At 45.7% G+C, this 27800-nt stretch overlaps 1 protein-coding gene across 1 annotated transcript in view; it reads left to right on the forward strand.

Moving 5' to 3' along the window:
• The window catches only part of Tead1 (TEA domain transcription factor 1), a 223663-nt gene that overhangs the window by 183240 nt on the left and 12623 nt on the right, over window positions 1-27800 (forward strand). Inside the window, exons 10-11 of the mRNA XM_028768020.1 lie at window positions 10073-10246; window positions 25415-25555. Coding sequence (XP_028623853.1) covers window positions 10073-10246; window positions 25415-25555 — 315 coding nt within the window. The remainder of the gene's footprint in view (window positions 1-10072; window positions 10247-25414; window positions 25556-27800) is intronic.

The following is a 27800-nucleotide window of genomic DNA, read 5'->3' on the forward strand; positions in this document are numbered from 1 at the left end:
AGTGCCTCTTAAAGCTTTCCTATGTGCCAAAACTATCTGTTAGCCTATGTAATCCTTATGAAGTAGTTTGTCTAATGTTAGACTGCCACCTGATACTCGAAATGGGATTCATATCCACGTCAGATGACTCTGAGTCCTAAGATTGTGACCAAAAGGCTGTCTGGTCCATTTATGTCTGAGGAATCGCCTGTGTTCATGACCCAAGGCTGTGAGGCTCTAATGGAAGAATAAAGGATAGGTGCACGCCCCCTGCTGGCTCCGGGTCCTGTGTGCAGCAGATGGCAGCACTTCCCCAAGTTGGTGGTTGTTTGTGTTGGTAGAAAACCAGCAAGGCAGTCCCTCTGTTACCTTTGGCTCCACTAGAAGCTGAGAGAAAAACAGCAGAGGGTGAAGAAAAGAAGGAAGAACCTAAAAAACAAAGACTGTTTTAGAAATGGTTGGGGATGTCTGAAAATACACTTTCTACATGGTTTCAGTGTTGTGCATCAAGGGGCTTGAAGAAGTGCAAGCTCCTGCATGGTACCGGGCAATTTAAAGGGCCAGTCCTGGAATCAGGGCCGGTGTCTTGAGGGAGTGTTTGGCAGTTGTTTCCTTGTATACACACAATCCTGTAGTAGGTGTTCTGTGTGTGCCTGCCTGGTGAAGCCTGGGTAGTTCCTCAGTCCCCGCCCCACCTCAGTCCTGGGACATGGAAGGTTCATTTAGTTGAGCGTTGCCCCTCTATTCACCTGCAGCACAACCCCTCCCTGTCAGTCCTCCCCCAGTGCCAGGCTCTGTGTTTCATGTCCGCCATGGTCCGAGTGCCCGAATGACCAGGAGCTGAGAGCAGGTAAGGAGAGTATGCAGGGTTGCTTGGTGACAGCTGTATTAGAGAAGGGGACACTAAGAGAGGACATGTGGTCCAGCTCTCTGATGTGCCACTGGAGCACCCTTGGCCAGGGTAGGCCCTCCTGAGTTTGCCTTTATGTACCTGTACAGTACACTGGCCCTTCCTTATCCTCACCGCTGTGCTAGGCATTTTGCCCCGGAAGTGTGAGCCGTCCAGGAGAAAGGCTGTGGGTGATCCCAGTTTACAGCTCAGCACTCTTCGAAGCTAGAGAAACAAAGAGTGTCCTTACCTGAACTCTTCCTCCTCACTTTAATGACATCTGTATTACATACAGAGATTGGATTCCTTGACTTCTAATCAGCAGTGTGAGCCTGTGTCCAGGCTTTGATGTAGGGTCTCTGAGTAGCTATCTTAATTACATTTTGGTGCTGTCTTTAGGCAGATTGAACAATGCCAAAGTGTTTTTTGAACTGGTCTTAAAATGGTCTCATGGGAAATAGGACCACATGGTGGGTAGTGAGGACAAAACCTTTGGGATTAGCCTCCTGCAGGAGGGAGCAGGTACCTGGAATGGCTGAGTGCGCTGATGGAATGCAGAAGAGCATAGAGTAGGAGAGGAAGCTCCTAGTGCAGTTTCCTGTCAGCCTCAAACTGAACAAGACGCTGGCATTGATGTTGGGACCCAGCCTTAGAGGGCTTAGGTGGCATTGAAGCAGTGCATACATGGATGGAAGGGTGGGCTGTTTTAACTTTGAGTCAAACGCCAGTGGTTTGGGGCATTCTAAGGAAAGTCCAAGCAGTAAGTTACTAATATCTAGGGAGGTCTCTACGTGGACAAGTGCCCTCCCACACTTTCCTTTCAGTGAGAGGATGGACGGTTCACAGGTGGGCGTGTGGGAGGCGGGGGAGAGTTCAGACACTTGTGCTCTGTAGATGGGAGAATTGTTGAAGGTCCCTAGGCTAGAGATCCTGCAGAGCCTGGATTCTGCTCCTCATCTCCCAGTGGCTGGAATCTGGAGCTGGGGACCCTGGGCTGTGGTGTGAGTCATCAGTCCTCCTTGCCTAAGGGAGCCCAAGTCCCCTGAGGAGACTGTGACCTCTGACCCAGCTCTTACTGATGTTCCACCGATGTGCCTCAGATAGATAACCTGAGTCCTTCCAGTAAAGCACTTGGGCCAATATAGGCCCAAAGATGATTTAATTTTCTTATCTTTATAGCTCCTTTCAAAAGCTTAAACTCCCAGATCCAGTAAAATTCCTTTGTCAGACCGCAGTTCTGACGTTGGTTGTTTCGGGAAATGTCATGTTAACAACTAAAAGGAAACCAGCGTCTAGGAGCCTTTATGTGAGGAGGGTGGAGGGTTGAAGATGGGGCGAGGGTTGGATTTCTGCATTTCTGACCATCCTTGCATCTGGTCTGGGTGGTTGGGGCAGGGTACTGTGTCAGCTAAAGCCTCAGGCTGTGTAGGGGCCGCTAGGGCACTTATGTCCCATTGAGGGGTGTGGCCTGCTGGGCAGATCTCTCCCAGATTGTGTCACAACTCTCTCTTTCACTTGACCTTCACATTGACCCCTGGAGATGACCCAGCCATGTGTGTCATTTTTGTGTTCAGATGACACACAGTCCAGAAAGGCTAATAAGCAACACGTCTCAGGTCACACAGCTCACACATAGAAGATTCTACCTGTGTATCCTTAACACTTAGAATACATCATCCCAAACTACATTTGACCCTCCAGGCCTTAGAGGGGTGCTGCAGCTTAGTTTGATGGTTGGCTGGGTCTGGATGGGGGTGTCTCTCAGGTTTTCCTCTGTCATCTTCCAGGGAGACCTCTGTGTGATGGCCAGGCGTGGTGCAATCCCTCAGCTCTCACTATATTGAACAATGCTAAGTTGTCCCACACCAGCACACAGCTTCCCATGGCCGCAGCCTGTCTGCAGGGTGGTTTATATTCTCTGAGCTGGTCTGGGAACTCACCCTCTTTCTTCATTAGCCTTTGGGGAAGAGGCAATTGAAAGCATCTGGAAATGCAGGTTTTATAGACATTTCACAGAGGCCCAGCCAGGCTCCATCTGCTTTTCTTGGCGGGTCAGCTTCCCTCCCGCTTGCCTTCCCAGTGCCTACCCTTCATTCAGCCATTGTATCTTTTGAGCTGCACTGGGTGGAAATAGGAAGCAGGAAGGAGGCATCCTGGTCTAACATCCTGAAACTACAAGGGACCTAGCAGCCTGCTGTGCTTAAGCTCAAGAGGAAACTCCTGGTTCACCTTCTCTCTGGCAGCCTCATAGAGACCCATGCCATCCCCATCTTCTCCTGGCTCAATCTGCAAGTCACTTTCTTGACTTGATTCCACACCCAGTCCCTGTTCCTGCCATCAAAGGCTGCCCAGGCCACCCTGAGGGTGCCTGGACAGACAGTCCTGGCCGGATCGTGACAGGAAGCAAATGGAGATGATTTGTCCTTGTTCTGATCCAGCTTAGACATTAGTATCCTTCGACATGAATTATTTGTCTTGGTTTCTTTAAATTCCTAAGTGGATTATAATTTTTCTCTTGGTATTATTTGACAGCCGTCGTTTTTCAAGGTTTTACTAAGTTCTTCAAATACTTGGAATTTTTGGGAGAAGTTTAGGAAAAGATCGCCACCTTCAGGTGGTATGGCGTAGTGCAGCTCTCAGTTCTATCCCAGGGCACAGAGGGTTATTTGTAGTTTTCCCTTCCCCTTTCCCCTTTCCCCTTTCCCTTTTCCCTTCCCCTTCCCCTTCTCCCTTCCTCTTCTCCTTTCCCTTCTCCTTTCCCTTCTCCTTCTCCCTTTCCCTTCCCCTTCCCCTTCTCCTTTCCCCTTCCCCTTCCCCTTTCCCTTTCCCTCCCCTCCTCTCATTCCCCCTCCCTTCCTTCTTTCAGAAATGAAGCAGCCACATTAGAGTTTCCTAAACAAGATAGATTATCCATCCTATTGGAGAAAGGAAACCAGTGAAGCCCTGATAGGCATTGAGCTCTACTGCCCTTCCCTCTTTGTCTCCAATTGGGTATATCCCCAGCTGTTCCATCTCATTCTGGAGGACAGACCTTTTGTGCTTCCACAAAAGGAGCCTCCAGGGTTGGAGTTTGCTATCCTAAGGGAAACTCAGAGGCCTGGTCACAAACCCACCTCAGCTCCAGTAGTGATGGTAAGTAACCTCATGACAGCGGGAATCACCTGCTGAGCCTAGAACTTCCCACCCTCTTTCTCTCCACTCAGGTAGGGGACTGTCATGATTAGGGAATAAAGACTATCCATGACGGCTCTTGAGCAGGCCCAGTGGATAGTGTCGTTTCCATGCGTTCTCTCTCTCTCTCATCGCAGATGCTCATGCATGCAGAGCAGGAACTGCTTTACAATGGAGGCAGCTGGGCTAGAGGACCTGAAAGCTCCAGCCCAGAAATTTCTAGAAAGTGGATGGAGTCAGCAGCAAATCCAGACAGAGATCTCAGCCGACTCTGGGGTCCAGGTCTCTTCATTTCTCTATGGTTTCCATAGGCATCAAAGAGCAAATAGAACAGGGACCAGGAAGGCAGAAACCTTGCTTCAGCAAGGGGGACTGTCGACCCCTCCAGCACCTCCCGTACTGTAACTCTAAGGATTTTCATACACCCTTTCAGGCTCTTAGTGACAGACTAGGGTCACAGCGGTAATAAGAGGAGCTGAGAAACTCCTCAGATCCCAAGTGAATCTGCCTATTTTGGGAGTCTCACTTGTACACAGTCACCCCAACTACTGTGTAGCTGTCCTGAGCCACGGGAGAGTTTTACAGTGTGACCCAAGCTCCTTCAGAGCTTAGGGAGCTTGCAGTCAACAAATAATAAACATCCTGGAAATCATACTTTTGTTTCCTTTTATGTTTTTTTTTCTTCCTTACCCCACCTGCCATGTTTCATGGTAGTTTTGCATGGACTATTTATTTAAGCTAAGGTAAATTGAACCACATGGCCCATAAGGAAAAGAGACATATGCCACCCTGTGTTCCTTACCTCCCAGTCCCTCTTATTAGTGACAGCTATGTTTAGCCCTTGCAGTCACTTCTTTGTATTTTTTAGATGTAATTTGTTACCATTCTCTCTCTCTCTCTCTCTCTCTCTCTCTCTCTCTCTCTCTCTCTCTTTCTCTCTCTCTCTCTCTCTCTCTGTGTGTGTTTACACATACATGTGTATATACAGGAGTGTATATACCATGGCTTGCAACTTTTGGGTATCAGTTCTCTCTTTCTGTTTTGTGTTGGAACTTAGCTCTTCAGACTTTCAATGCTGGTGCTTTTACCCAAGGTGCCTTCTCTTGGCCTTGATCACTTTTTTTTTTTTAAAAAAAACACTCACTGACTTCTTACTATGGGAGAATAGGATTTAACTCCATACTTAGCATGTGCTAAATTTAAAATTCCAGCTTCTACTGTGCTTTCCTAACCCCTCAGTGTAGTTTATCAGTATTTTGAGTTTAATTCTCACTTAGCTTTTACATTGCAAACTGGTTTTATTTTTAATACAGCAATATAATCTGTTAGTGCTATCTTCTTATTTATAAACTGCCCCCAATGTGATTGCCTCTGTTTTTTATCTCTCTAGGTTTTTGTTTTTTTCTTTTTATATTTACACAAGTGTATCTTCCTAAGGGTTCCACATGCACATAGACACCCCACTTCTAATACAACTCTAGAACTTTCTCTGGATGTTCCAATAGAGAAATCTCTCAGGCTCATTTTTCTTGCCAGAATCTTGTGGATCCGGGAGTCCACAGTCCACATCCTTATTGACCCAGTCCCTGCCCAGGGCCCTTTCTCTTTGATTGTTAGAAATGTAGCCCATAGCCACTAAAAAAACTTCAGGGATGGTCGGTTTTCTGAAGCCTCCTTCATCTGAACGTGGACTCTGCTCTCATGTAAATGGGTAACCTGATTCATATGGTTTAGGTTTATAGAACCATTCACATTTTCTGGGTGGATTCTGCATACATATTCCTGGTTAATGAAAGACACTACAATTCATGGAAGATGTGTGGGAAGGGCGTTTGTTTGTTTGTTTGTTTGTTTGTTTGTAGATGTATTTATTTTTATTCTATGTGTGCAAGTGTTTTTTATACATGGTACATGTGGAGGCCAGAAGAGCCCTCAGAGGCCAGATCCCTGGAACTAGAGTTATAGATGACGGCAAGCTGCAATATAGGTACTCTGCTTTTGCAGAGCCTGTGAAGAAAAGCAGCTGGTAGTGTTTGTTTATGGATTTAGTGTTCCTAGCTCAGTGCCTGGTGGATGGTAGGTGATAGGCATGTTGGTTGTTCTACTAAAATCTACAGAGAAAATGCAGAATGGGTACCATTTTTGTCCTCCTTGATATTTGGGTGACTTTTCTCTTTTTTGTGCTTTATCTGCATGTCAGAAAAGGGCACCAGAACCTATTACAGATGGTTATGAGCCAGCCTGTGGTTGCTGGGAATTGAACTCAGGACCTCTGGAAGAAAAGCCAGTCCTCTTAACCACTGAGCCATCTCTCCAGCTCCTTGGGTGACTCTTTATAGCTTTTAAGTGCCTGTGAAGCTTTATTCTTTGAACTCTCTGTATTTGGGGTTTGTGTGTGAGTGTTGGTTGACATGAGCTGAGGCATGCTTGTAGAGATCAGAGGGCAGCTTTGTGCTGTTAGTTCTCTCCTTTATGTGGGTCCCAGTTTTTACACATTACTGTTGTCAACTGAAAAGGTTGTGTTCTGAAGAATCATACGTAGTGCTGGGCCTTGATGCAGGTCACCTGGCAGCTGCCTCCTTTTGAAAGTGCTTCTCTGCCCTGCCTTTTGGATATGTGTGCAACATTTGGGGAGAACACCACCCTTTGGGTTTGTTACAGCCCCATCCAGTGTTCTTTAGAATTTTGATTTCATTTAAACATAGGCTCTTCTGTTCCCACTACCCCTGTCTGGCTTGTAAACATAGGCTCAAGCACATCAGGTTGCTTTCTTCATTTTGTCCTTTGGGTTTGCAGCCAGGACTCATGACCTGCCCAGGTTGAGTTAAGGGGAAAACGAGGTCTGTTTGTTCCATGCTGTGGTCTCCAGGACACCTTCTCCAGTTCTTTGTATTCTTAGAAATAGAGTCACCCCTTGGCAGTATTAAGCCTGCAGTCAGCCCTGGCTGGGGTTTGGTTTCAAATCTTCAGCCTTGGAGAGACAGCTCCAGCTTCTCTGTCTCTTCTCTGTCCCTTTCAGCCCCTCAGGCATAGAGATCACATCCCCAAAATAGAAAGCTTTGAAGACTCGGTCCATTGCACTTATGACTTGATCTAGAATTCTAATTTCATTTCACAGACTTGGAAAATGCCGTTCAGCTTTTCTCCTCATTCAGCTTTCAGGAGCAGTTGACTAAACATTTGGAAGGGGATAGGTGGTTCTTCCAGGAGATAGTGGTGGTGTCTATACAGAACAAAGCCTGGCTTTCACAGGCCCAAGTTTTATTCTTAACTCCAGACCTATTTCCAAATGTGTGACCTCAGACAACAGTGTGTAACTCTGAGCTCCTGTTTCCTCCTCTGTAAGGAGAATATGAAGTCCACTGCAGCAAGGATGACCTGAGGTCATAAATAGAAAAGGTATGGCTCACAACAGCCTGGGGACACAAGACCTGGTCCTTCCTTCCTTCTGCACAGGAAAGAGGTTAGGTTCCCCTGAAGCATCTAACTAGAAAGGGACCAGCTCCAGCATTTAACCTGCTGCACATTTCTGCTTGCTTCTAGCTCTTGAGTGGTGGATATTTTTTTTTTCTACTCCAGGGTGGAGTGACTGTCCATGGCCCAGACCATTAGTTATCTTAGTGGCCTGTTTATTGACTGCTCTGTTTGGCAGGCTTTATGCCAAGTGCCATCTGCCTATAATAGTTGCCTCACATCTTGAAACTGTTCTGTTGTACCAGCTCTGCACTGCCAGTGTGCACAGGAAGCTCAGAGGTTTCCTTTATTATGCTTGATCGCACCATGGTTCTCAACTTGTTGTATGAACTCATTTCAGGGAGAGGAAAACATCTCCTGACCCCAGATTAGGCATCAACAACGAATCAGTAAAAAGATGTCATTCAAGTCCAACTTGGGAACCCCTGAATCCACTGACTCATTTAGAGGGTGTGAGTGAGGGGTTCCTTGCAGTGCAGTGGTGTGGTTGATTATCTACCCCCCCAAAAAAACAGCCATACCCCCGCCCCAAAAAAAAAGCTTACTTCTGTATCATTGGCAACTATCCCATAGCTGCATAAACTGGCTTCCTTCTTCATTTAACCTTCCACATTCTGTCTGCCAGGGAGAGGGAGGGGGCGTTCTGAGACTCTCCAAGGCAATGTACAGCTCAGTTAAAGATACAGAGTAGGAAAGAACTGCTAGCTCTACTAACTCTGAATAGTCTGATGACCTTCCCCGTTCCCTCCTCCCATGAGGGAACCTCAACAAGCCAGATCTTGAAGGTCTCCAAGAAGCAATCCCAGCTGCTCTCATGAAGATTGTAATGACTTTTAGGTTCAAAGGACAGAGTTCGACAGCACAGCTATCCCTTCTTGGCCACCATTGGAGCATGTTAAAGTTCTCCCTTCTGTTCACCTTCTTGACCTCTTGGCAACAACTGTTATGCAGGGGCATTTTATCCACCCAGTCATACTGTGTATGGGATACTGGCATCAGATGAGACACCCATCCTTCTCTTTCTCAGTGTCATGGCCAGAGTTCTCTTGGATAGCAGTCAGGATAGCAGCCAGTATTCCCTCAGGGTGTGTTTTCTAGAGTTTATAGCCAGTCCAGTTGAGGAAACTGAATTATTCATGGCCCCAAAACACTTCCTTTATGGCAGTTTTTTTTTATTATGAAAGTATTCACTGTGAATCTCCAGAGTTTCATTTTGAGTGCCTGCTTTTCATTGGCTCTAGGATCTATGACAAACTTTGAAGTATGGTGTCATTTAAACCTTCTGATAACCCTGTGAAAGTTATTCCATCATTGCGGCCACTCATAGGACACTAAGGAGGCAAGGCCACTGCCACAGATAACATACACCAGGCCTAGGGTTTGTCCTTGGAATGGCTGAATCTGGACGGTACATTCTTCACCAGTGGGCAGTGATGTAGGAACATTTCCCAAGCATTCAACAATTTGAATATTACTGTCATAGTCTCACTCAGGGTCATAGTTGATAAACGATTGGCTTAAACCTTGTTAGTGGGTGGAGAGGGGCTCTGCTATGTGAACTGGAGATGTAATATCCCTTGTGATTCCCTGCGTTCTCCTGGATGGAGCCCCTGCTCTCCTGGACATTTCTGGGCCGTGCCATTAGGTGGGAAAAGCAGGCTCTAAGTGTCTGGTATCAAGAGTCTACATAATAGTTTCATACTCAGCTAAACATTGACCTCATCAAGGAACTTTAAAAACTGGCTGTGCCTGGTCTCAATTCTCAGAGATTTCAGTGTAGTGAGATTAGGGTCCAGGCACGGGTGAGGTCTAAATAATTGTTGAGGGTCAGGAAACATGACTTTGTATTTTCTGTACAAGGTCTTAAGCCAGGTGCCAACACAGTTCATCCTAAACAACAAATAAGCCTTATAGACCCTTATAAAACAAATAAGGATTTATAGCAAAGCAAGGGAAGAAAGAATTTGCTTTGTGAATAAATGACTTTCTTTGTTCCCAGCTGGCCTCTGCTTTTTTCTTACTATCCCTGTTTGGCTTTGGAGATTCTTTATTCATGGCCCTAACTTTGCACTCAACTGTGTTGACCAGCCCATCTCGTAGAATTTTTATATGGGTTCCTAAGATGGCTGCCGACCCAGAGGCTCAGGACTCTCATTTTTGATGAAAGCGAGTCCAACTGCTGTGCCCACAGTCCTACTTGGAAAGCTGGGGCTAAAGGTGCATTGTGGGTGATGCTGTTAGCAGCTGTAATCATAGACGGTTTATGTTGTGGGTAAAGAGATGTAAAGAGTGAACCAGAGGGGGCTGGAGAGTCGGATTGTCTCTTGGTTTGGTAGTTGACAAGCTGAGAGGCTTTTCTTAGGCATTTGGGAGACTACCACTGTCTGGAGACAATGGCTAGACAACAGTCATTTTTCTCTACGCTCTAATGACTTTTTTCTGTAAGCGTGCTTTCAGAGGTGGTATTTCAAGATTCCCACTCATTCTCCAGTTCACACAGGTGAGTCCCCGTTCTATGAAAAAGTTTATAATGGGAATGTCTCTGATGGTTTCTTGCAGTACAACAAACACCTCTTCGTGCACATTGGGCATGCCAACCATTCTTACAGTGACCCGTTGCTCGAATCCGTGGACATTCGTCAGATATATGACAAATTTCCTGAAAAGAAAGGTGGCTTGAAGGAGCTGTTTGGAAAGGGCCCTCAAAACGCCTTCTTCCTTGTAAAATTCTGGGTGAGTAGACCATGCTTCCCTGGTTCCTCTGGGGAGGTGCAGTGTAACCAGGTGTGGCTCCACACTGACTGGGTAGGTGGGTCCTGGGCTCACTCATGCGGTGACTCACAGGTGGCTGGAGTCACAATTCGAGGCTCGAGCCATTGCCTGCCCCCTTTCTGCAGCTTCTCACTCTATAAACCAAGTGACTGTGATTTTCACTGGAGCATAGGACCTGGGGTCAGGAGGAAGATTGAGTTGTGTGCCTCAAGATTTTCTAAGTGTCAGAGAGGCTACACAATGACTTTGACAATAGCTGCTCCTCTCCTGGGCTGGGAAGGTGGCTCTGCGGTAGTGTGTTAGCCATGCAGCGCAGATCTGAGTATGATCTCCCACACTCATGTCAGATAGACAGGTGTAGAGCACACACCTGTCATCCAGTGCTGGGGAGGCACAGACAGGAGGCTCTCTGTGCTTTACTGGCCAGCCAGAGTAGCCTGCTTAGTGAGTAGCCTGCTTAGTGAGTAGCCTGCCTAGTGAGCTCCAGGCCAGTGAGAGACTTTGTCTCAAAGAACCAAAGTGAATGGCTCTGGAGGAACCACATTTGAGGATGTCCTCTGGCCTGCACACACTAAAAGAGAAAGAAAGGAAATTAGTTCCTGCTTGCACAGGACATGGGCCACTTGAATTGTCCTTGGTGCTTGGGCTGGCTGATGTGCTGTCATTCTATGTCCCTTTGCTCCCTTCCATTCTGCATACCCACACACCTTCGTACTGATCCAGATACTGCTGTCACTAAGCCAGCTCCTTCCTGTCTCAGCACCTTCCTTACTGAAGTAGGCCATTGATTTTTTTCCCCCTTATCCCTGTTCCATTTTGTGGTTAATCAGTTCTCTTGCTGGGTCATAATTATTGGAACATGTGTTCCGCTCCCCTCTGGACTCTGGCTGCCCCCAGGGGACCTTATTCACAGAGTGGCTTCCATTTATTGAATGCCTGCTGTGTGTTAGGAACGGGCTGAGTGCTTTACATAGATTTCATGCTGTAAGTGGAATTTGTCTCATATCCAACTAAAAAGGCAGACCTGGGCACGACAGTGGACCAACTGCTTGAGGCATGGAACCTGGCACTTGATATCAGATCCGTCAACTTCAATACACCTCCCTGTGTCTAGGCAGCTTAACTCCCTGTGGGTCACAGGGTTTATCACCCTAAAAGTCTCCATATTTGTGACACCGGGCATGTGTCCGAGAGGGAAAAAAAAAAACCTAGCCAGTGTGGAAACAAATGGGTGGATTAAAGAAAAAAAGAAACCATGTTTTAAATTCCTTTGAGGAATTTGTATATTAAATTTATCCAGCTTTTCCATCCTTCTATGGTGACTAGGTTACACTGACTATGTTGTCAGCATTGAAGCTTGGATGGATGTGGTCACATTAACCCAGGGCAGCCTGAGAAAGTTGCACTGGCCACTTTTCTAAGGTGGTGGCTGTGAAAATGTGAGTGCTCAGGGATTTGTTATAAGGTCAGCACCGATTGGTTCCTCAGAATCCTGCTTGCTTGCTGGCATTCATTCAGCAGATTCTCTCTTCTCACTGCCTGTGTAGCCAACGATGACCCTGAACTTCTGGTTCTTCTGCCTTTACCTCCAAGTGCTAGGATTGTAGGTATGTGCTACCACACCTGCCCATTTGGTGCTGGAGATGCAGCCAGGGCTGGCTCCATGCATGCTGGACCAGGCATGCGCTCTACCAACAGAGCTCTGCTGCCAGCCCTTCCTGGGTGGCCTTTAATAGATTGATAAGATCAAAACTATATGCTCGCTTGAATACTGAATACTGAGGTGCCCTGGTCTGTACCCTGCTGATAATCAGGCAGGATGTAGCTGCAGCAGTGAGAATGGAGTAGAACAGGCCAAGGCTCTGCTCCCAAAATGCACCCAACATTTAGAAACACAGTCAATCCAGAAGGTTCTGTGTGCATCTGAACACACTTAGGACCTAGAGCACATGTTGGAAATGAACACAGTGAGTTGGCTCATCGTGACACGGAAGGACACACACATTATCTATTGCAAAAGATAAAATTTAAGTTTGTAAAGGAAAACTAGAATTTGGAGAAATTTGTCCCTGTTTCAGTGAATTTCGAAGGTGCCCAGTACTTGAAGGATTTTTCTGATGAGATTCACGGTAATAGTAAGAACTGTGTTGGGGATTCTGGTGGCCTTTAATGTAGTGGAGGAGACAACTTGGTTGGTGTGAATTTGGACTGTTCACATACCACAGCTAAGCCATGAGAAACTCCAGCTGCGGAGATGGCTCAGTCAAGTGCTTGCTGGGTAAGCCTGAGGGCCTAAGTCTGATGCCCAGAACCCACGTAACAAGCCATGTGTGCAGACATGCATCTGTAATCCCAGTGTCAGAGAGGCAGATAAAGATAGATTCATGGGGCAGACTGGCTAGCCAGTACTTCGGGAGTACTCAGGCAATGACAAACCTTGCCCCTAAATACAAGATGAAACCAGCTGGATGGCTCAGTGGGTAGAAACTGCCAAGCTTGATATTCCTGAGACCCACATAGTAGAAAGGGGAGAAGCAACTCTCAAAGGTTGTTTTCTGGTTTACCTCCTGGTGCTATCCTCACCAAATGAATGAATGAATGAATGAATGAATGAATGAATGAACGAATGAACAGATAAAATGTAATTAAAGTAATTAACAAAATAAGGTAGGTCACTCATGAACGACGACACCAGAGGTTGTTCATTGGTTCCTTGGACACAATGCACACAGAGAAGTCATTTGAACAACCTATTACAAATGTAAAATTCCCCCAACCTCCTTTTCTTTTTTGGAGGCAAGTTCACACACTTTGTAACCCAGTCTGGTCTCAAACTCATAACTTCTGCCCCAAATGCTGGGATGAAAGGCCTAACACCCCGGTCCCCCTTCTTACTACTTTAAAAAATCTAGGCATGCTTAGTTGGGCCTGGTGATAAGGCAGAGACAGGCAGATCTCTGAATTCAAGACCAGTCTGGTCTACAGCAAGAGTTTCAGGACAGCCAGGGCTACACAGAAAAAAAAAACAAAAACAAACAAAAATATTGGTATCTATATCTATCTGCCTGTCTATATATGCATGCATGCTTAAATTTTAAAAGGTATATATTAGCATATGATTTGGTTTTTGAGGTTACTAGAAGGTAAGGTAAAAACTGTCTGCAGTACAGAAAACAGATGTGAACTAAGAAAAAACAAAAGCTGGGTTTTAAGCCTGAGTGATCCTTACATCAAGTGTGTCAGTCATTTTTAAAGATAGGAAATGGGACTGTTTATCCAAGTTAATAAGAAAGCATAAGATACTTCGAAGAAACCACTTTTCACTACTTTTAAATTAAACAGCATTGGGTTTTAATGATGATAAGATATTTTTATAATTAACATTTTGTTTGAATGTGAATTGGAGTAGAAGGTGCTTGGACAGATATTTTTTTGGCTTTGCTTCCGAAATTGCCCCCTTTCCCCAGTGGATTAGCTGCTTTCCCTGAGGGACCCTTCGGCCATGACTTGCCTGATAATGTCTCCTAATAAGGAGGCCTAGATTGCAGATGTGTGGCTTGTGGTGTGCAAACTTTGAATTTTAGTCTGTGAGCCCAGACACTTATGTGTTCTATTCAGATTTACAGGATTAAAATTGAGCACTTCCATGAGTATGATAGAAAACGTGACTCATTCAGCACCACTGCTGGGAGTTCTTAACCTTTACGAGGGAGGAAATTTGCTTGGAACTGTTAGAACAGAGGCGAGAAGGCAGTTTCAATCAGGCTGCAGTTTGGAGTCTCACTGGCTTCTGTAATGACTTGGTGAGGATGAGTTGTGCTCTTAGCGTCTCCATCCTTGGGTATCAGCAGGTGCGTGCTGTGGACGATGCTTCGGAAGGTTTGATGCTCCCCTTGAGACAGCCTTTATATTAGCAGCTCATTCAGCAGACTCTCTTCTTAGTATGAATTCAGTAAATTACAACAGAGACCCCATGCCCAACAGCTCTCCCTTTTGCCTCTTTCTCAAATCAGGAGGACTCTTTTTGTTTTGTTTTTGGTTTTTTTTGTTTTGTTTTTTTCAAGACAGGGTTTCTCTATGTAGCCCTGGGTGTCCTAGAACTCACTCGGTAGACCAGGCTGGCCTCGAACTCAAAAATTCACCTGCCTCTGCCTCCCAAGTGCTGGGATTAAAGGCGTGCGCTACCACCGCCCGGCAAGGAGGACTCTTAACTTGTTCATTTGATTGCTGTTGAAATTCCATTTTCAGAGCATCTAACCTGGGTTATTCAGTAAGGCAAGACAACCTGAGGTGTTTCCTGTGGGAAAAAATATCTGTGCTGTGATTTCATTGACTCACAAACAAAGCAAATGGCAGAACACAGAACACCGGTGTGGACACGTCAGGCAGTGGAAGCTTTATGCCGAGCTGGGCTGGGTAGAATTATACTAGATGACATTTACAGAGGAAGTGAATTGAAGCATTTAACTCAGGAAAGAATGCAGATGAAGCTACTATCTTTGAAAGGATCTCAGATTTTTACTTGGAGCCCTGATAAAACTCAAGGGTGTCAAGATTAGAAATACTTGTTGAAAGAAAGCTAAAATGTTTTCACCTTACAGCCAAAACTATTCATAATATGGTTTAATGTGATGAAATCTTATTCTTAAAACGTAATTGGAGTAATGAGCTGGGTGCTGGAGAGATGGCTCAGCTGCTGCTCTTACAGAGGACTAGGGCTCATATTCCTGCACCTGCATCAGGCGGCTCACAACCTTCTGTAACTCCAGCTCTAGAGGATCTGACACCCCATTCTGGCCTATGAGTGCACGCACACACACACACAATAAAAGAAATCTGCACGAATGTGCATAAACACACATAAAAGTAAAATCTTTTTAGTCCTTTTGAGAGGTAGGTATCACCTGGCTAGCTGGCCTAGAACTCACTATGGAGACCAGGCTGCCCATGAACTCACAGAAAGTCGCCCTAGTCTGCCTCTTAAAGTCTTGGGATTAAAGGCATGAGCCACAATGCCCAGTCCAAAATGCAATAAATCTTTATAAAACTTGTAGATGTGTAACTATGTATCTTCTTGCCAGGCATGAAAATTTTCAGTGTCCACTTAATAATTTGTTTTCCTTGCAAACCATTGTTAGTTATATGTGAGGAACTAAGATATATATTACCCTATTTTTTTAAAAAAGATTCATTTATTTTTATTTTATGTGCATTGGTGTTTTGCCTGCAGGTATGCCTGTGTGTGGGTGCCCAATCCTTGAAATTGGAGTTATAGATGGTTGTGAGCTGCCACGTGGTGCTGGAATTTGGAACACGATCCTCTACTCTCCAGCCCCTTCACTGTATTTTAAATAATGCTTTTCTCACTATAAATACCAATATGTTCATGCTCACTTAATTTTACGTTATTAACTACCATGTAACCTTGACTGTCCTAGAACTCACTATGTAGATCAGGCTGGCCTTGAACTCACGAAGATATGCCTTCTGCCTCCCAAGTGCTTTGATTAAAGCTATATACCACCATGCCTGCATAACCACTTTTTAAAGGAATTTAAAAAGCAAGGTTAATTTAGTAATCATATAGATGTGAGGGAATTTTATCAGCCTGAGAAAAGTCAAGCTAGTTATCTGGCATGGTGGCAGCCTGTAGAAGCCACATAAAATCTCTTCCTTTGGGAGTTGCCTTGACCATATTGAGACAATCCCTCTGCCAGTTGGCTGGCCAGTCCTCAACTGCTTTCTCTCCTGGGTCACTGGGCTTAGTGTTTGCTAGAAAAGGTGAGGACAGGGTGCAGCCATTTCTGTGTGTGTTTAAACATTATCGCTATCTTAGGAGAGCTGCCACTGAACAGAGAGGGTGGGGTGGGGGCAGACAGGGACAGACAGAATGGCACTGTCCTTTCCATGTCCACACTTGTTTTGTTTTTGTTGTTGTTGTCTGTAGTTCCATTAAAACTGAGATAAGATGCTTAGTCACAAAGGAACCTTCCAATCTGTTGTATGCTGAATCGAGATCCACTATGAATACTCTGTTTCACATTTAAAAGTAGGGGGCTAGAGAGAAGGCAGGGCTTGGAGGTTAGCAGTATAGACTGCTTTTCCAGAGGACCAGAGTTCAGATCCCAGCACCCAGTCAGTGGTCCACCACCACCGGTAGCTCCAGCTCCTGTGTGTCAAACACCCCTGGCTTCCCTGTACACCTGCACTCATGTATCCAGACACACATGCACATAGTCAAGAAAATAATAAAAACTAAAATCTTTTGAAAGTAATACAAGTTAGTTACAAGTAGTTCAAGCAGATACAAGAATACAGTTTAAAATGTGAGACAGACTCTTGGCCCAGTTAACTTGTCAACCAAATCTGTGAGGATTGCACATGGATACAGTGTTTTTATATAATTATAACATTTCCTTAACAGTAGTCTGTATTTGAGGATATGCTTTAGTTTTTGTTCTTTTTAATAAAGGTGACTCATTAGCATTAGTAGAATTACTGGGGTAGTAACTAATACTGAAGGCTTCTCCCTTAAATTTAAATTCCAGTGCTAGTGTCTGTGAGGTCATTGGAACGTTTGTGTACCAAAGTACCGGTGATGTTTATCTGCCATGTGGGTTTCCCTGGGCAGCCTATGTAGCTTATTCACATACAATTGCTATTTCACTGTGTGTGATTGGTTGCCTGGTGGTTGTTGTTTATTTAAGAGGGACTTTTTGTGGATGGAAACTCCAATCCAGAGAACAGTCCCCTTTCCTGGGAAAGTGGCAGCATTCTTTGTACACTGATAACTAGGTAGGGTCAGGCCGAGTCCGCTGGGTGCCCAGGACTCATTACCTGACTCTGTTGGAAAGCACTGGCCTGAACAGAGACTTTGTTGGTAGGGCTAAGCCCTTGCCTCTATTACAGTTCCAGTCTGTAATCTACAGTGATCCTTACCTGGAGTTGTGTGGGTAATATTAATTGCATTTTTGTAAATGAATGCTGGTATTGGTGGGAAATTTGCAATGCAAACAGACAGCCTTTTCAGACGAGGCTTATTGTAATTAGAGCAAGCTTTTAAGATTCTTTGAAGTACTAAATGTTTATGAAATTCAAATGGGGGTGTGCGGCCTGCACAATAAAGGGTCCTGGTGGTGTTTTTAAAAATCATCTATTTTGTGGATGTAAATATATGCCATAATTAGTGGGAAGTAAGTTGAAGAGCTGGGCTGGCTGAGTTTATTCCTGTTATTCTTATTTAAAACAGCTGTGGCCAGAGAGCTGCCTCTGCTTCAGTGGTGTTGTGTCAGGGCACAAAGGCTTCAGTGAATGGCTGTGCTCAGGGGCCCACTTCCCTGCCGGCAGCTCCTTCCTCCCCTGTCCCCATAGGCAGGCTGTCTAACTGGAGAGGTGTCCAGCACAAGGCAGACCTCCCCTGCCCAGACCCCTGAAGCCTGTGGGGCCAGCTTCAGGGGTCTGGGCCAAGGTACAGATGCATGCAAATGAAGCAGTCTGGGAGGGCTCTGGAGCTGCCAGCTTTCTCCAGACCTACCCCTTCACTCCCTAGATAGGCCCAGTCTCTCAGGGCCCTTTTGCCCTGTGCAATTGTCCTTTGGCGCCTGTGGGAGCAGCTGCAAAGCCCGCAAGGCGTGCCCTGCCTGGCCCAGCCTCACCATGTGGCAGGCCTGGACAGCCGCCCATAGCAGGGCCCAGCTCCCGGTGCCGCCTGCCAAGCAGCCAGATGCTGCCATTGGGAAAAAATTGCTTCACAATTTGAAATCTTGGTCCTTTGATCATGGCTCAGAGAGGATGCAGAGGAGAGAGGCAAAGTGGTGGTTTGAAAACGGCCTATCCATCAGTTCCTATTACACTGGCTCTTGTCAAGGACAGTCCTGGATGATTTTCATTTCTGTAACCTCATAATTCCTGCCCGGCCCTCTATGCACTCAAGAGTGAAGGGAGATAAGTTGGAAGGGAATGTCCACGGCCCACCCCTGCCCCTTTATGTCTTTACCTTAGGGGTTCTCTCTTACTCATGGTCCAGCAAGCCTCGCCTTGCCAACCTGTGACACAGCCGAGTGTCCTTTCTATGTGGGCTGTCAAGCTCCCAGCCTTCATTGGCAGTGGGGGCCTTAACTCTTCCTGGTTTTGCCCCTGTGGCCAGTTACCAGAGGCCGTAGGTTTTGCAGGGACAGTTTCTCTGTTCTTGGCCTAGCCCTTGGCCTTGTCCCCTCTCCAGGGGTCTGGATCCCACACACCTAGACCAGTCTTCATTTTTAAAGATTTTTTTCTCCCCTACCCAAGACAAGGTTTCTCTTTGTAACAGCCTGACTGTCCTGTAACTCTCCTTGTAAACCAGGCTGGCCTTGAACTCACTGAGATCCACTTACCTCTGCCTCCCAGGTGCTGGGATTAAAGGTGTGGACTACCACCTGGACGGATAATTGAATTTGTAATGCTTACCCCAAAGTGTCCTCCCCCCCATCTAAGCCATGAAATTGAACAGTGAACCACAGCTTTGAATAAGATGACAGGGAGGAGAAGCCATGCCTTAAAGGGTCTCATGTAGCAAAGGCTGGCCTTGAACTCCTCATCCTCTTGCTTCTTCCCATGTGTGAATTATAGGCATGTGCCAGCATTCCTGGTTTATATGAAGGCTGAAGACTGAACCCAAATCCTCGCACATAGTAGGTCAAGTGCTCTCTTTACTGGGTCACATCCTCAGCCCCAGGGGTACTTTTGTTGGTAGACTTTTGTTGTTATTTGTTTGACCTGCCTCTGCCCCCACCTTGCTTTCCAGAACTTGCCTACAAATAGATCATGGAGCCTTTAATCCACTCAGCGTGTTAGTGACTTCTGTTTTGTTAGTTTCTGGAGGAAATTCCATACTGCATCTCTGTGGACGAATGCCTTTGTGGAGAGTGGTGGGTTTGTACCTGTCTGAGTAGTTACACCCAGTGCGCCAGAAGGCCATGGAACTCACAAACCAGGGAAGCATCCTGCTTTGTTTACCTGGGGAGAATCCAGCCTGCTATTTGCACCCATGTGGACTGAAGCTAAGCTTGATGTCTTGATGGCCATCATCATGTTTATTCGTTGTACTTGGGAAGGTGTCTGTAGATAGGACTTGAGGCTCTGCCCTGGTCAGTGTTTTAGTTGTGGAGTTAAAAGAAGTAGCAGCCGGCGCTTCTTGCCACCATCAGTACAGCGGCTAGCTAGCAGCTTGCAGGTACACTGCTGTGCACCCAGTCCTCACAGCTAGCTCCACAGCAGCTGCTCGCCATCTTCTCATAAAGATGAGAAATTCGAGGCCCCGCTGCCCGTGCCATTGTTCTGATGACAACGACAAGGCAGTGACAGGTGAAGTGGCACCCGGAATATCTGGACTAGATAGAAGGGTCTCTAACACTGGGGAAGGCTTAATGAAAATAGATTTGTAATTGGGGCCCTAGGATAGAGCCTGCTGCAGAGACTGGGAGAGAATAGGAGAGCTCAGCAGAACTGAAGAGAGTGTCAGAATTTTCTTCCAACACCTGAGATCTGGTGGAAGCTACCGGAAGCAGTGATACAGGGAAACCGAGGTCCCCTCTTAGTCTCATTAATAAAAGAATTTAAGGATGGACCCAAAGGGAGTGAGAAAACAGTTGCTTTAGAGTTTAAAAAGAAATCCACAGGGCTGACAAACTCAAATGTCAGCACTGTTTGTAGAAGGTTATGGGGCCATGCCACTTCAGTTAAACTGCTATGGAGGTTAGCCAGGGCTCTTCAGAGAAAGCATAAGGGAAGCCCAGGGTATACAAGGAAGTATGCTTAGAAGGATGAAGGAAAGAAAAAATTAAACTTTTCTTAGTAATTCAGGAAAATGGGTAGGGTCCTGGAGCCTAGTCCCCAGCTGCCTTAGGAGCAGGAATTCTGGGAGAAAAGTATAATGCCTCATTAAAGCACCAATTATTACTCCTTTCTCTATAGTATGGCTTTAGGTAAAGCCTTTCCTAGGAGTGGTACCATCTTCCTGAAGGACAGCCCCTTTGCCAGGTCTTTGACCCTGCCCAACAAGAATGTTAGGTCACCAGCCAGGCCAGAGATTCTAGCCACTTGACTGAAGGAGATACTTTTCTCTTAACAGAACTTTATGACTGTCTTGTCCTTGTCAGCAACTGTGCAAGGCAGAGTCGTGATGTCCCAACGAGTGCCATGCCTGTATCTAAGGGGTCTGTGACTATGTCATACTACCTGTGAGGTGCAGGAAGGACATTGTGGGGCTAAAGTTCAGATGGGAGGATAGCTTGCATTTTCTACCTGAGTCCAGTATAATCCTGGGGGAAGAGTGATGTAGAAGGAACAGAAGGAATGGAACCAAGAGCTACAGAGGAGAGATTTGAGTGACCCTGGAATGAAAAGAGACTCAGAATCAGATTTCCCACAAAGTTTCCCAACAAGACAGCCTGTCTAATCCATACCTTGGTTTTAGCCTGGTGAGACCCAGTCGAATTTCTCCCTGCCTGGAGTCCAAGATCAATTAGTGTTGTTTTAAGCCTCTAAATCTGTGACAGTTTGTGCTGGCTGGTTTTGTGTCAACTTGACGTAAGCTAGAGTCATCAGTGATGAAGGAGCCTCAGTTGAAGAAATGCCTCCATGAGATCTAGCTGTAAAGCGTTTTCTCAATTAGTGATCAGTAGGAAAGGGCCATTGTGGATGATGACATTCCTGGACTGGTGGTCCTGGGTTCTAGAAGAAATCAGGCCAAGAGAAGCAAGCCAGTAAGCAGCAGCCTTCTGTGGCATCTGTATCCGCTCCTGCCTCTAGGTTCCTGCCATGTTTAAGTTCCTGTCCTGACTTCCTTTGGTGATAAACAGCAATGTGGAAGTGTAAGCTGAATAAGCCCTTTCCTCCTCAACTTGCTTGTTGGTCATGGTGTTTTGTTGCACAATAGAGACCCTGACTGAAGACAACAGTTTGTTGCTGCATCAGTAAGTGCATTGGACAGAAGGAGCTAATTAGACCTTTGACTGCATCCAGCAGTGGTACTGAAGAAGTCTGTATAAACACTTAGACATTGGTATTTTGGGCCAGGGGGGTGGGAAAGGGATTTCTGCATGGAGAAGAAAGAGTTGAACTCTGAAGTTCATCCGTCCTTAAGGTAAATGAGTAGGTCTCTCAGAAGGGCTTCCTCCTTGGGCTGCTTATCTCTCCTCCCTCAGAGCCCACTCCACAGTCAACCTTTTCATCTAAGCAGGGAACGGGATGCATTTTAAGTCTGGTATGCAGCAAGAGGAGTGGGTTTTCTTTTGCTGTTTCTTGTGTTTTTGTGTTTATTTGCTTTTAGAAAATAGCCTATGGCTAGGTGAAAACTGGCAACTGGCAGCATAGTTTTCTCCCTCATTTTCTTGCCTTCAAAATTCCATGAGTTGAGTTTTTTTAGTCTTTGGCTGTGGGGAAGTCAATCAAGTACTGAGTTTCTGTGAGCCTCAGACTCATTGCAGCTGTTTCCTTTGTTGCTTCCATTCTTTCTTATGTTGCCTTGCTCTAGGGGAGTTAGCTGACTATGTTTCTTTCTAATGCTGTCAGACCCTTCTAGAACATTCTAAAGAGCATCTGTGATATAGTTGGTGACTGCAGAATTATTTTTCACGTGCAAAGATAGTTTTTGTAAAGTAGTTCTGATGTTGCCTGCAAATAGGTGATTTGCCACTCGCTGAGGAAACCTTTTAAAACCTAAACTCCGAAATTACAAATCCAATTTGAGGTTCTGGGTATGTTGTTGAAGTAGCGTGGTAAACATTGTGTGAACCACTTCTTGACATTTGTTTGGTTTTGTTTGAGACAATATCACATACATCTCAGACTGGCCTCAAATGCACCATGTAACAGAGAATGACCTTGAACTTTTGATTCTTCTGTCTCCACCTCATGAGTGCTCAGTTTCTGAGGTGCTGGGGATTGAATCAGCATCCTGACCTGTGCGTGCTAGGTGAGAACTCTGCCAAAGGAACTTAAGTCCCAACACCTTCAAGTTTTCTTTCCTTCTTTTTTCAATTTTTATTTATTGATTGGTTGTGTCTGGGTCTTTTGCCTGTGTCCACTCTTGTGGAATTTATCCATGTACCACATGAGTGCCTGGCACTCACGGAGACAAGAAGAGGGCATCAGATCCTTTGGAACTGGAACTGCAGACGGTTGTGAGCCACCACATGAGTGCTAAGAATCAAGCCCAGGACCTCTGGAAAAGGCAGATGGCGCTTTTAATCTTTAACTGCTGAGCCGTCTCTCCAGACCCTTTTTGTTTTTTCCAGACAGGTTTTCTCTGTATAGCCCCAGCTGTCCTGAAATTCTTTCTGTAGACCACTCAAACACCCAGAGATCCACGTGCCTCTGCTTCCCAGAATGCTGGGATTAAAGGAGTATACCACCACCACCCAGCTCTTCCAGACCTTTAGTAACTTCTTTTCTTTCCCCTGGGGGATACTAGATCCCTTACGTATCTCTGGCTGGCCTTGAATTGACTGTAGACCAAGCTGGCCTCAGACTTGCTGCAGTCTTCCTCTGTAATGCTGGGATTGCATGGCTGTGTGACCACACCTGACCAGTAACTTCATTTTCAAGGATCAGTATATGGTAGATGATCCACATCCAATGAAAGCTCATCAGCGTTATCTGCATAGTCCTAAGACACAGCAGTGACGCAGGTCATATACAAATGAGCGTGATCTGTATAGGCTTGAGCTAAAGGGCTGCTTGTCTGTGGGGAATTGACAACGGCAGAAAACCATTTGTTTTATTATCATGTGCACAGCATTCTAAGTTATCCTACTGATACCCTCCCCCAGATTGTTTGCCTTATTCCTAATAAAGGAAATGGTAAATTGGAGGCTTGTGTTATATATACAGCATGTATATGCTTTAAACTAGCATACATAACCCATGTTATTAGCAAAATGTACAAATGCATTACAGGTTCTTTCCTGGAGTTACGTTTGTAACAGCCTGGAACTGTCTGAGCCTGCTGCACTACAGCTCCAGCTTGGTAGAGCAGGTACAGCCTCATCCATTGGTCTCCCTCAACAAACCTGTAAATGAATGGCAGCTGCTTAGTGACGGTGAGGATGAAGGGGAGACTCAGCCACTGTCCTCTCCCTCTCTATTTAGAGTTTGACATTTTAAATAGAGCTGAAATAGAGCACCCAGTTGACACTGGGAGTAAAGAAATAGAACAGCCAGCTCACTCTTGTTGTGGGATCTAGATTTGCAGCCACCAGGGGCAGCAGTTTCCCCTTCAGCTCACAGGGGTGGACGTGTGAACACTGCACACTGTCGTCAGCTCTGCTGGTGTCAAACCGTTACTGTTGTTTTCAGAATATGATGTACACTGACAAGTTATCACAGGTATTTTAAGTACTTACTGTCCCATCAGCCCTCCATCCTCCCAGCCAATCTTCATCTCCCAAGTTTCCTCCAGTCCTTATTCCAAAACACCTGCTTGTTTCCATCACTGTGTCTTCCAGAATTACCCAAACAGGCTAGGTTTTTCGATTTAGAATATTAAGTCGCATCATTATTTTATAGTCCCTTTGAGCACACCCCCTTTATTGTTGTCTTCTTTTTCTCCCCCACCTCGACTTGATCTCACTGTGTACCCTTGGTTAGCTCAAAGCTTAATATGTGGTGCAGGCTGGCCTTGAATTTATGGTGATCCTCCTGCCTCTGTCTCCTCGGTATGGGATTATAGGCATGTTCTGCTTACAGTTATTGCTCTTTAAAGGTAGGGTTTTCTGAAGCTGAAACTAAAGAAAATAACTTGGACACCTCCTTTCCTGCCCAAGCTTGTATTTATTGTTGTTACAGAGCAACAACTGGTTGCAACCTGTTCCTCCGGTGCTGTTCTTATACAGTGTGCTGGGAACTCTGGATAGACAGAACCAGATTTATCAATAGAATGGTCCAGGGTTCAGATACCAGTATCTGGCAAGGTCTCTTGTTATGGAGGGTGTGGTCCTTTTCTGTGATTGTCCATTCATTTACAAGGACAGAATCCTAATCCCATCCTCAAAGCTTCCCATCCTAACACTTGCTGTGGGAGTTGTATGTCCACCACAGTCAGACCATAGCAGTAGCATATACCCATGGCCATGGCCTTCCGCGGTGCCACCATGCCCTGCAGACATTGCGCTCTAAAGCCCTGCTTTAATCTTGACTCCTGGCACCAGAATTTTCTAGGGTCTCCCATTTGCTCCAAGGTGCAACCTACCCCTTTTGTTTATTTAGCCCTCCCCAGCCTGAGTCACGTCTGTGTTCCTCCTCATCTCCTGTCCATGCATGAGCACATGAGTTAGGAGGAAGCCCTCCAGGCCTCTTCACTCTGCAGCTAAGATCTGTCATCTCTTGGTGTGACACTATTTGACTGCATAGCCTTTCCGCTGTGCTTGTCTCCCACATTAGCTTGTAGCCAGGTGCCATCATGTCCAGCATGAGCCTTACGTCGTAGGCCATTCACAAGAATGTGTTACGTGAGTAGCTGAGATTTAGCATCTTTGTAGGGTGGACTTAGTGGGAAGCCTTTCTGCTCTGGATGTGTTAATCATCTTTGTATAGCAGTGATGCCTTAGCTGCAGGGACCTGTGTTTTGGTTTGTTTTTGTTAAGTCTCTCACAAGATTGGCAGAGTACACAGTCATTTCATGCCCCACTTTCTGTACATTTTAGAAACTTTAGGATTTTCATTATAAGGGTACAGTCCTACTCCAAAACTGAATGCAACGAAGACAGGCTGAATGCATCCTGGTAGCATGTCCTCTCAAGGGAAGACTTCCCAGATGTCTACCAACCACTGCAGGGCTCAGTTGGTAGGGTGTTTGCCTGGCATGGACAAAGCCCTGGCTGGGTTCAACCCCTGACCCCGGGGAACTGGATATGGTAGCACATTCCTGTAAGCACTTGGGAGGTGGAAACTAGAGTTCAAGGTCATTCTTGGCCATATAGCAAGTTCAGCCTTGCCTGGGAACGTAGTGGCTTACCATCAAGCTGGTGTATGTAGAGAGACAGATGTCTTTTCCCCACTGCTTAGCTGCTTGATCGATGCCTTACCAAAGTGGTTCTTTGCCACTGTGATCCTAGGATGAGAGGATAACCTGCCCCTACTTCCTCCCTACAGGCGGACTTAAACTGCAATATCCAAGATGACGCCGGGGCCTTCTACGGTGTGAGCAGTCAGTATGAGAGTTCTGAAAACATGACGGTTACCTGTTCCACCAAAGTCTGCTCCTTTGGGAAACAAGTAGTAGAAAAAGTAGAGGTAAGTTGGCCTAGACAGAAAGTCCTCTGGGTAGCCTGTTGCCCTCCAGTTGGCAAGGGCCTTTCCAGATCTTCTCTCTTCCACTTGTAACTTTTCCATGTTACATCATAAAGGTAAAAATGCCTGGGCAGCACCCGAGATCAAACAGAATGCTCCATGCTAGCCGTCTCTGAGGGAAGTCCTGCCCAGTTGGCCAGTACTGGTCTCCTTGGTGAGACGCCCCCTGCAGGTGATTATCAGTGTGGCTACAGCTGATCAGTAAACCTCTCCACCCCAGCCCCAACACTGAAGCCTTGTGTTGGATACTGGTGCTTTTACAGGGAGGGGGTGGTTGTTGTTTTTAGTGTTTTCATTTTAACTGTTTTTAGTTTAAATTTCAGTAGGAAGTGTTGGTCCCCGCCTGTAATCCCAGCACTTGGGAGGGTGAGGCATGAGACTCCTGAGTTCTAGGCCAGCCTGGGCTACTTACCATCGTCCCATCCCAAACAAATACAGAAAAGCAAGGCATTCCATCCTGTATTAGGAAATACTTACATTCAGTTTGCAGACTTTTACAAACTTAGTTACAAACTGTATTAGGAAATAGCTACATTCAACTTGCAACTTTTACAAACCTGTTTGCCTTGTCAGGGTTGGTTGCTTTTGTGAATAACGTTTGCAGGCTGCCATTTGATCACCTATCTAATTTTCCAGTGTCTTCTGCCTAACTGCCACCACCTGAAGATTGAGGTTTTATTTGCCACAGTTCTGGATTCTCCATCCAGTACCTATCTTGCCTGTGGCAAGACTCCAGCTTCCCAGCCAAGCCTTGAGGATGCCTGTCAGGAGAGGGAAGGGTTTAAGAGCTTAGGCAGAGCTCTGGGGATGTGGGCTGCCTTGGGGCCTCCTGAGCACAGCTCTGGCCATGCAAGACTGATGTTAAAAATGGCAGAAAAGGATACGGGTGGGTTGAGTTGATGGTGAATTTAACAGGGGTCATGAGCTTTCCTGAAATGGCTTCAGTGGGACTCCAGTAAGACGTTTTAAATGGAACTTAGTAACTGCATATTAAAGCTTTAAAGAGGAGGAGAGCCAGCGGTCACACTCTTTATGCCTGCCAGCAGCGGTGACCAGACAATACCTTTTCAAGGGACAAATAAGGGATAATAGGAGACATAAGAGTAGACTTGAGAGACAGGAAATGTCAGTTGGGAATCCTGAGCACTAAGGATAATTAAAATTGGAGTGTGGGTGTGGCTGCCCTGACAAACTAGCAGGAGCACAAAATCGGAATTTAAAAGGGGTGTTGGAGGGGGATGATCATCAGTTAGCAGGATGGCTCAGTGGGTGAGGTGTTTGCTGCTAAGCCTAAGATTCTGAGTTCAATTCTTGGCACCCACGTGGTGGAAGGGAGAGAAAGAGCCAACTCCTGTAGGTTTTCCTTTGACCTCCACATGCATGCAGTGACACACATGCACTATCTGTACAAAATATAAGTGGAAATGGATATACTTGTTAAGTATTAATCTTTTTTCAGCTGAATCTTTCTCTATAACATTCCAATTTATCCTAGGAGCTTCTGAGCCCTGATTTTATAACTGAGTTCTGGGATCAGGTGCAACAAGTTGTTCTTACTATTCTTTTTCTGTCTTTGCTAAGCCAGCAGCCAACCTTCCAATTGCCAAACAATGTGCACTTTATTTAATGAAAAGAAAGGCAGATGGTTTGAAAACTTTGAAAACTATAATTATATTTAAAATGATGTATTATTAATATAAATTTATTTGCATTTGTCTTGTATTTTGATAGGATTTTGCTGTTTTTATCATATCTGTTTGTTCCTTGTCAATTCTGAATACTTAATGATTTATGTTGGATTCAAATTTCTAGATTCTAGTTTCTAGAATAGATAGGCTTTGGGTTTGAGCGTCTGATTTAAAGATCTATATCAAAGGCTTTTCTTTAGAGCTGAGCATGGTGGTGTATGCCTTTACTCCCAGTAGGTCAAGGCCAGCCTAGTCTATGCGGCTAGTTCTAAGCCAGCCAGGACTACATAGAGAGATCTGTCTCAAAAGATCTGTCTTCAGGATATCAACATAGCAGATTCTCCAGTTTAACCCCAGTGGTTTCTCCCTTAAGGTTTTGAGTTCTCTGTGTATTCAGGCCTAGTGGTCGCTCCCATGGCTTCCAGTCACCATGCCCAGCACCCCTCTCTGGCTCAGTACTAGCAGTTTACATTTTTCTGGACCAGAGTTGTATCCTCTAC

This window comes from Grammomys surdaster, unplaced genomic scaffold (assembly GCF_004785775.1).
Source record: "Grammomys surdaster isolate TR1022 unplaced genomic scaffold, NIH_TR_1.0 184, whole genome shotgun sequence".
Classification (NCBI taxonomy): domain Eukaryota; kingdom Metazoa; phylum Chordata; class Mammalia; order Rodentia; family Muridae; genus Grammomys; species Grammomys surdaster.